Genomic DNA, 10,423 nt, shown 5'->3' on the forward strand with positions numbered 1-10,423 from the left:
ATGCATATTTTCTGCCTCTACCTCCACTGCACCCAAAATGTAAATGATATTCTTTCAAATAATTTTCTTTTCTATCCCAGCATTAGAATTTACTGAATTTAGCAACACTGTTTCAATTGGATGTGTTTGTTCTAGATCAAAATCCTTTAAAAGCATTTAATAATTCTATCATTTGAAAAATTCTCACTGGGTGTAGTGGTGTACGCCTGTAATCCCAGGACTCAGGAGGCTGAGGCAGGAAGATCGTTACAAGTTTGAGACCAGCCTGGGCTTCAAAGTGAGCTCAAGGCCAGCTTGAACTACATAACGATACCCTATCTCAAGAAGACACACACAAAAAAGAAAAGTTCTGATCTAATTTGTAAAGATTTGTTTCTCATAATGTAAATAACTTTATTTTTACTATTTTTATTTTAGAACTTTTTAAAGGCCTAGTTTATAAGATAAGCTTTGTTTAAATTGTATCCTTTCTGTTTATCTGCTGCCCCACCCCCTCTGTTCCTGTTAAAGCTTGAAAAGACTGAAAATGAAAATGTTTAAAGAATTTTGTGTAGTAAATATTAAAGAAAATCATCCTAAGGCTGTGTTCATAAACCTGTACCTTCTTGGGTAACTATTGAGAACTGTAAAACATTTAAGTTTCAAAGATGTGATTTACAACTCTTGATTTTTAAAAAGTGCAAATATGGACTTCAAAAATACTTTTTATTTGGAAATTATTTCTGAAACTTACAGAAAATTTGCAAAAATAAAAACAGTACGTAGAACACCCATATACTCTTTAACCAGATTCAACTGTTGTTAGTATTTAGATCTGTTTAATATTTTGATCCATTTATCTTTTATACATGTTCTTTCTTCCTTTCTGTGTATTTGCTCCCAAGTATGTTTGCTTGTGTTTAAACATTTTCCACCTGATCCCACTAAGAATAATTATGTATTCTTTGGTGCTTTACTCCTAAATACTTTATATTTTGTTGATTGGCTCAGTGATTGCTTTTTAACATTTTTCTACCTCTGATATATGATCAGTCATTGCATTTTTGTTTTGTGTCTTTTGTCTGCTTTAATTAGGAATGTACCCACTTTTCTGTCTACTATGACATGGAAATTTTTAAAGATCATAGCACTACTTAAAACATAGAGTAGTCTTCATTTTTCTCTCTCTTGAGGAGTACAAAAATGGTAAACTCCTGCTTCCTGCTTCCCGCTTCCCTTATCCTCCTGCTTCATGCCTCCTTCACTCTACATTTGTAGGTCTTTTCTAGTTTATTCTTTCTGCATTTCCTCTTATAAAGATAAACAAGTAAGTACATGCATAAACAAACACACCACATAAACACATACAAAAGTTATTTCCTATCTTTATTTTTCAAAAGGTGGTATTCTATATGTGCTCTTTTGTACTTTGCTCTTCGTGCTTTAATATATCTCCTAGAAATCACTCTATCACTTTGTAGGAGTCTCTCTTTTCATCTCTGCATAGTGCTCCATTGTGCATATGTACTATATTTAGTCAATTTCTTATGCTTAAATGCTTAACTACTGTCCAGTAGTTTCCAGTGATAATAAGGAATATTGTTAGGAGTATATTTTGAGTTTCATTCCAAGAAGGGAGGTTGAAGGTTTATGCCCGGGCTCTATATAAGGTGTGAACGTTTTTTTCTGTTGTGTTCACACCAGCAGCCGGTGAGAGTGCCTTTTTTTTCCACAGCCTGCCACAGAATGTGTTGTCATGCCTTGTAATTTGTGCCAATCTGATGCACGGAAGCCATCAAGTCCTGAATCATTCAGTATTTTGGCTTTAAGGGTTAGACTTTCTCTTTTGGAAAATGACTTTGGTACATTTTCTTGGTCTTCTTTACTCCTGTCTTCTTCCTGACCTTCTTCTTTAGTTCCCTCAGGCTTGAGGGGCTTATTAGTTACAGGTAACTAACTTATAGGACATTCTATCTCACGTCTCCTAATATTGCTCGAGGTTTAAGGTGGGTAGGTTTCTGTGCTACATGTGTGTTGGTTTTTTATTTTGGCAATGGTGTGGGAATGCTAGTGGCAAGATCTGAAATCACTTCATCATTATTGTTCTTCAGTCCCAGAAGTCCTAGTTGCAAACTTTTATAAACTTAAGGGTAGTATATTTATAATCTCTTTCTGGGTTGTTGTGGGGCTGTTTCAGGTATCTTATATTTTTGCTTTTCTTCAGATTACTTCATTGGTAGTAAGGAATTAATAAAATAGCAAATTATTTTATTTTACAAGTGCTTTGTCCAAACTTGATATGTCATTTATGAAAAGACTCAGCAATATTGTTAATATGGCTTATTTAATTTTTTAGAAAGGACAACTGGGCAGGCCTATCTTGGATGTGCCATATTGGAATGCAAAGCCAGCTCCCATGCCTAACATTGGATCAAAATATGGAAGAAAAGCCACTTGGATAGGTGCAAGTGGGGACCAGACTTTCTTACGAATTGATGAGGCACTTATTAATTCTCATGTACTTGCTACATCAGAAATTTTTGCCAGTAAACACATAATAGGTAATACTAACAATGAACAAATCCCATCCCCCAAACCTTTATCATGGTTGATAGTAAATAGTTTCTTTCCCTATGATGAGGTACAGTCATGAAGCTTTTGTCCTTTCTGTTTGAAGAAAACTAAATGAAGCATCTAAATTTATATGTATCTGTGTGCTTGAAGAATGGAATAATTGAGAAATCCAGAAACCAGAATATTTATAAGATAGACAGACAGTGGTAGAAGTATAAGCTAATTGTAGTAGGATAAAACATACTGGAGTAAGAGATTTTTCTGTGTTGTTCCTTGTTAAGTAAATAATAGAAATTAATTTTTATGGGGTGTTATGATCAAACTTTTAAATTTCATAGAAACCAAGATATCACTCCATACTTGTATCTGTGATACCATGAATAATTGCATAATGGAGTGATATAATATAGGGATTGGGAGTATGCTTTGTGGATTCAGACAGCCAAAGATAGTCCTAATTCTGCCACTTAAAGATTTTTTTACTTAAGCTTTTTATGTATGTTTTGCCTTTGAAATGGTAATATTATTACATATCTTATGTGTTTTGAAGAATGTAAAAAGGTTATGTATATTAAAATTACATATATTGTCTCTTTAGGCCTGGTACCTGCTTCTATATCAGAACCTCCACCATTTAAATGTCTTCTGATAAATAAAGTGGATGGGAGTTGTAAAACTTTTAATGACTCTGAGCAGGAGGATCTGCAAGGATTCGGTGTGTGTCTTGATCCTGTATATGATGTAATTTGGAGGTAAGCATATGTTTTTAAAATGTAGTACATAAGTAAGTTTTGATCACACTATTCTCTTTTGGTAACATAAAATTCATATATATGCAGGTTTTTTCACACACAAGTACTCTCCTCCTTAATTAACTTTTACTGCAACCATTCATAGGCAGCACCTTACAATATAGGGTAGTGGGAAAGAGCATGCACTCTGAGGTATCCTGCCTAGGTTTATCTCAACTCCATAATTTGCTTTTTCTTTTACCTTGGAGAAGTTACCTTCTCTTTGTGCCACCATTTTTCTCATTTATGAAATGAGGATAGTAATAGAGGCACATAGTAGTGGTTGTTTAGAAATGTTGGCTACTATTATTGTAATTATTAGTTTTACTTTAGAGAATGTACCTGTTATTTTTTTGTCAGTAATCCTGTCTGTATTATGAGACTGATGCACTGCCAGCTGCACTAAGAGGGCATGTTCTTGTCTGTATTGAATAGAATTTATTTGTTTCCCTAAACATCTAAATTATTACTTAGATAGAAGAAATGATGCTAACAATGTAGAATAAATAGGAAAATTGAGTCTACTTTTTAGGAATGTGCATAATAAAATATACAGCTATACTGATAGATAAATATATTGGGTTATATAAACTCCAGAAAATATAATAATACAGACATAGACAAAGGTACCCAAGAGACTCAATCAAGAAATGATATTGTACTTGTTTAAAATTTATTTGTGGTTTGTTATATGTAGAAGAAAAAAGAAAAGTCATATTTTTCAGTTCTTAACTTTAGGAACCAGTAAGAGGGAAGTATAACCAACCCTCTGCTACCAAAGTTTCTTGTCATAAGGCTGTGCACTTTCTTCTTCCCTTTTGCTGTGTTTATTCGGCTATGTTTATTCCTAGTAGACAGGAATTCTGGTAAGTTGAAGAGTTTCAGCTTATCTTTATCTTCTTCCTTCTGACCAGGTCTGTGTTTTTTTCCATCAGTTGCCAACTCTTTATAGGCCATAGTTTCTGTTAATTACAAGGATAGTGTTTCCCAGGTGGCTGATCAGCTCACTTTGTCATTTAGGTATTCTGTGAGAACTGCTAGAGGCTGGGAGTGGAATTAGGTAGTGCTTTTATATCTCCCTGATAGCATTGTGCAGGGTAGATTAAATAATAAGAGACTATGATATACTAAGAACCAAAGTTAAAGTGGTCATGGTGGGATGGAATGGAGGGGCTAGAAACGGGAGGAGAGTAGTAGTTGTAAAGGTAGAACTGCTTGCAGTTATTTACTGAATACAAGTTAGTCTAACACAAGAGTCTTAATTACCGAAACATAGGCTCTGATTTGGACTTAGGAGTCAGTTGATATTTGCTTGTTTTTGTTTTGTCTTTAAGTGTTCTTTTTTTGTGTATGGTTCCTGGGATGGAACCCAGGGCCTTGGCCATGCAAGGCAAGAGCTCTACCACTGAGCCACATCCCTAGTCTTAAATGTTCTATTTTTAAAGAAAGTACATTTACATTAGCAAAATAAAAAATTGGCAGTGTGAAGTTTGCTTCTAGATAAATTTACTAAGTTAGAGATAAAAGTATAAGTTCAGAGATTAAAAACTTGCTTGACTTAGAACTGTTTTTTTTTTTTTTTCCAGTACCAGGAATCGAACTCACGACCTCATGCTTGCAGGCAGGCGCTGTGCCGCTGAGCTAAACCCCCAGCCCTTGACTTAGAACTGTTTCCATAGGGTCTTAACAGAACTCTGAAGGATAATATCTAGCTAGTTGAACCTTATCCTTTTCACATATGGTGGTAGCAGTGAATGGGACATATGTTCCCTAGTGCCTCTCTAGTCCCTTCATCATTTTCTCCATTGTTCCAAAAAAGATTCAGAGGTGAAGGGCAAGCTCTCATAGCTCATTAAAACAGCTAGGAGATAGTTTCTTTTAAATCAAGATCAGAGTTTCTCATCATTATCCTGACTAGTAGCTGCTTTCTTTTCTTTGCAGTTTTTCATACTTCTCACATGTTCATAGCTATCACTGGCATTGCAGATCCAGTTTTAGCTTATTTTGACTTTCCTTCTGGCCTATACGTGCTTTCTTTTGTGTTCTTCAGGAGGTAACTTCTCCTGAATAATTAGATTTAACATTTATAAGAAACAGGTAAGTGTTAAGAATAGCAGTTTTAATTCCAGCTTAAAAATTTACATAGATACTACAAGAATTTTTGTTATTTTGAAGAAAGCCATGCAAAAGTACATGTAGGATAAAGCATCAATCTTTAGATCTTTTTCTTTCCCCATACCAAATCTCAGTAACCTTCTGTATAGATCAAAAGTGTTATATTTAGTTTATATTATTTGGCATCTTTCAGAAAGTATGTATTTTGCTTCCTTTATAAATAAAAATATCATTATTCAAAAAGTACATTTTAAATAATAATTTGGAGGTATTTCCTAATCGATAAAGAACTGTGTCATTATCAGAACTGTGTAGGATTCTATAGTCAAGCCATACCAGATATACTTAACTGTTTCCCTACCAGTGGACATTGTAGATTGCTTTTTAAAGTTACATTACCTACAGTGCTACAGTGAACATACACCCACACCATATATCCAAACAGTTGTGTACACATATAAGAATATTTTTGCAAGATAACTCTCAAACAGAACTGCTGAGTTCAAACATAGGCTTATAGAATGTCAGTGAATTAACTTTCACCACTCTTGTTGTGTATAAGAATCCATATTTTCTCATACTGTCAGTATCAGTGGACAGTACCATTACTATTTTCAAATCTTGCTATTTTAATTTTATTTTTCCATATGTAATATCAAGTACATATTGGTAAGTAAGGAATGACACACAATAAATAAGATGGCCAGTGCCCTTGCTTTTATGCAAGTCAGCTTGTTAGTAGAGATAGAGACTACATGAAGATAAGAAATAATGTACCTTGTAAATCTTGCTCAGGAAAAAAGAGTGCTGTGACTGAGAATAACAGTAATATTGTCTCTTCTGTACAGCTGAGACAATATAAGTTAAAACCTTGAAGTATGAAAAACCGGAATTTGCAGGATCAGAAAGAGTATTTATTCCAAGTAGAGAGAGCATAGTAGGCCCAAGTGCACTCATATAAGCATGGTTTGACAGTATTTTAGGAATTTGAAGAAAGCCATTAGAGTAAAGCATTGCAAATGAGTGGCATGAAATGAAATTAGAGGGCTAGGCAGGGTAAGGACATGTAGGACTTTAGGAATTTATATTTTCTTCAAAATAAGAAAGTCTTGTAGGAATTTGAGTAGGAAATGATACTGAGATTATACTTAGTATGGAAAAAAGGATCAGAAGGAGGCACGATGGTGGAAGCTAATGCATAAATGCAAAGGAAGACAGTAACTTGAACTAGAGTAGGTAGTAGGGAAGATGTAAAGTAGTTGGTAATATTTTGGAATAGAACTAAATAGACTTGTTTGTGTTTTGAAGGAAGTCAAGGATGATGCCCAAGGCATTCTGACTTTGATATTTGAGTAGACATTGGTGTTATTAACTGATTCAGGCAAGGCAGAGAGACAGGTTTTTGTCAAGACTTCTGTTTTTGACATAAGTTTGTGATCTAAGTGAAGATGTTAAGCCTCCCAAGTGCCACCACACCAGCCATTCCATATTTTTTTTTTCAAATTTGTCTTTAAACATTTAATGGATTTTGTTATACAAGAGCTTCATATTTGTGTGTCAAATTTTTTAGTGTACAGTTGCTATATTTATAAAGCATTGCAATCTTTATTACTATTCAAATTATTTTATTGTTTAGTTATATATTTAGCTTAGATATGTAATAAGCTACATTTTTCCCATTTAAGTCGATCACATTATGTATTCTCCTTGCATTTTTCAGTATATCTGCTGCTAAAGCGAGCACTCTCTTTGCATTTTTCAAATATTTTTTAGAAATTTTTCAAATGAAACTACTGTTGAGATGCTGTAACTATTCTATTTCTTGAAAGGTTTCGACCAAATACCAGAGAACTGTGGTGTTACAATGCAGTAGTTGCTGATGCCAGACTTCCCTCTGCAACAGACATGCAGTCCAGATGTAGTATTTTAAGTCCTGAACTTGCCCTACCAACAGGATCAAGGGCTCTTACCACTCGATCTCATGCAGCTTTGCACATTTTAGGTAGGATCACTATTTGATGTCTGGTTAATTTGCATTGGTGTGTGCTGTGCCGAGGGTTAGGGTTTTTTTGTTTAGAGTATTTACATTTGTATGTCATTCTGTCATGTTTATTAAATAATAATATGCTAGGTACAAAATATGATATGTGACCTATACCAACACAATGAAAGATTTATGTATGCTTAGATACAAATCAGTCCTGGATATGATTTTCCAAATAGATATAGCCTTAAAAGCAAAATTTTTGTTTAACTTGAATATATAAACTTTTATACATATAGATCAACTATTCAAGTGTATAAATAACATATACAAAAATATAAAATGTTACTTCATAATTTTCTGTTTCTTACATAACACAGATTCCCATAGCACATGAGCTTGACTCCTATTTAATTACTTTGAGATGTAGCACTTTTGTAATATATATTTTTTATTACTGGAAATTTTATGTCAGTCCACATAGCTACCTAATGTCTTGCTTTTTTGAGTGTGTTGGAAAAGGACACTGGGGAGTCAAACCCAGGATCTTCAAACTGAGCTGCATGCCCAACTATCCTATTCTTGAGACAGAGTCTCCCTAAGTTGTGTAGGCTGGGCTCAAACTTGTAACCCTGCTGTCTCAGTCTCTTAGAGTACTGAGATTACAAGTGTATGTCACCACACCTGCCTATTTTATTGTGTTTAAAAATGATCCTTGGACTGGGGATGTAAGCTGACCCTGCTTTGGATCCTCAGCCATATCAAAAAGAAAAGCTTTAAGATTTACTTTTCTTTAGCTAGCATTTGCAATTATGAAATCATATGTCATATCTAAACATAATAGATAATAAGTAGAATTTTACGAATCAAACTAATTCAAACAATTTAATAGGAGAAACAACGTCAAACAGGCTCCAAGATTAAGTGATTCCAACTTTCAGAGATTCAGGTTAGCATAAAACTCATATAATATATATTTAAATATGATAATTACCCAGGTGGAGGTGAGTATTTATTGGTTGTTAAGTATTCCTCCCTGAAACAGTGTTTACATTCAAAATTTACTTATATTAATTTATCCTTGATAGCAATGAAAACCTTTTGGAGCTTTTGATGGTACAGACAGACCACTGTGGTACATATGCCATAGGTTCGCCACCACCTCTCTATAGCACTTAGTATTATTAACACTATAGGAAATTTTTATTCCTTTTATTTGTTGTTTTAGGTTGTCTGGACACTTTGGCTGCTATGCAAGACTTAAAAATGGGCATTGCAAGTACAGAGGAGGAAACTCAAGCAGTAATGAAGGTTTATTCCAAAGAAGATTATAGTATAGTAAATAGATTTGAAAGTATGTACACATAGATTTAGAAATATTATGCTATAGCTGAAATACATTTGGATATTTTAAAACACAGATTATTATTTATATTTTTAGGTCATGGAGGGGGATGGGGTTACTCTGCCCATTCAGTAGAAGCTATACGTTTTTGTGCTGACACTGATATTTTACTTGGTGGTCTTGGTCTATTTGGAGGTAGAGGAGAATATACTGCTAAAATTAAGGTAAAGTTCATTGGCATTTTTATCCTGTTTTGTTGAAAATGCTGGTTTTTACATAGTTTATTATTTAAAGCTTCCTTTTTATTTTCTTTTTAACTTGGTTTACTTGTTCTTAATGCCTCCTTTTAAAAACAGATGAAACATTGTTAAAGTCTTATGCAATAATACTAAATCAATAACATTAAAAAATAAAGGGAAGGGGAAAGAAGAGGTAGAGAAAAAGAAAATGAAAAAAAAAAAAAAGAGTGGAAATGTGTTATGTATATGTACCAGTTCCCCATGAGGAATGTAATCATTATGTACTGACTGCAAACATGTATGAATAAAAGATAAAAATTGAAAAAATGAAAAGTCAATAAGAAGGGAGGAAATAAAGGAAAAATGATTTTTTAGTAGTTTTAAGACTGAGGAGAGACTGGCAGTCAGTCTCAATCCTTTGTGCTGAACTTTCTGGTCATCCAGCAATAGCAATACCTTTTTATGTGACTACATTCTTATAATCACAACTATTTTGATGCGGGGACATTTTGTTACAGCTGAAGTGTTTATAGCATCTTTAATGCCAAATACTATATACACAGACATCATCATTCCAGGGTTTGGAACCATCAATGAGGTGATGATAAAGTAGAGGGGATGGATTCCATCTCGCAGGCAAACTAAAAATAAGTAAGAGTAATAAATTTATTGTACCCCAAAGAGCTAGCAATTATCATAAGCAATACATATGTTTACTCTTTGAAAATGTACTACAAGCTTGAATATTGTGCTTCTCAAATTATGTAACTTTGCTTTTTTTGTATTAGTACATTTGCAGTATTATGCTTACATTCCTTGTGAGAAGTTCCTCCCTTTTTTCACCCTGCTATATCTTGCTCCCCTTTCCATTTGAGAAAGTTCTATCTCCTTACTTCCTATTACCTGCTTTTATTATGCTCTTTATTTATATTTTGGGTTTCTCATGAAAGAGAAGAAGTCATGTGATATTTAAACTTCTGTAACTGATTTATTTCACTTAACATTATGGTTTCAAGGGGCATCCATTTTCCTAAGTGACTCAAATTTATCCTTCTTTATGGCAGAGTAGTACTACCTTATGTATAAGAACCACATTTTCTATATCCATTTATCTGTTGATGGATGTATAACCTGCTTTCAAGATTTAGCTATTATGAATTGTCCTGCATGTATTGCTATAATATGATGTCTTTAACTCTTTCAGGAATACCTAGAAGAGGAATATCTGGGATAAAAGGAATTTCTAGTTTTAGTTTTTTGAGGACTCTCCAAAATGATTTTCATAGTGGTTATATTAGTTTACATTTTCACCTGTAATGTAAAAGGGTGATTTCCCTTAAATCATACCATCATTTGTTATTATTTGATTTCTTTTTTTTTTTTTTTTTTTTTTTTT

General features: G+C 33.6%; 1 protein-coding gene across 13 annotated transcripts in view; it reads left to right on the top strand.

Annotated features, from left to right (window-relative positions):
• The window catches only part of Mycbp2 (MYC binding protein 2, E3 ubiquitin protein ligase), a 254,112-nt gene that overhangs the window by 101,646 nt on the left and 142,043 nt on the right, over positions 1–10,423 (top strand). For all 13 annotated transcript variants that reach the window (XM_013516419.1, XM_013516422.1, XM_013516429.1 and 10 more), the window contains 5 exons: positions 2,336–2,540; positions 3,152–3,305; positions 7,289–7,461; positions 8,672–8,797; positions 8,885–9,012. In XM_013516419.1, coding sequence (XP_013371873.1) covers positions 2,336–2,540; positions 3,152–3,305; positions 7,289–7,461; positions 8,672–8,797; positions 8,885–9,012 — 786 coding nt within the window. The remainder of the gene's footprint in view (positions 1–2,335; positions 2,541–3,151; positions 3,306–7,288; positions 7,462–8,671; positions 8,798–8,884; positions 9,013–10,423) is intronic.

This window comes from Chinchilla lanigera, unplaced genomic scaffold (genome assembly GCF_000276665.1).
Source record: "Chinchilla lanigera isolate Chin_1 unplaced genomic scaffold, ChiLan1.0 scaffold00003, whole genome shotgun sequence".
Classification (NCBI taxonomy): Eukaryota; Metazoa; Chordata; class Mammalia; order Rodentia; family Chinchillidae; genus Chinchilla; species Chinchilla lanigera.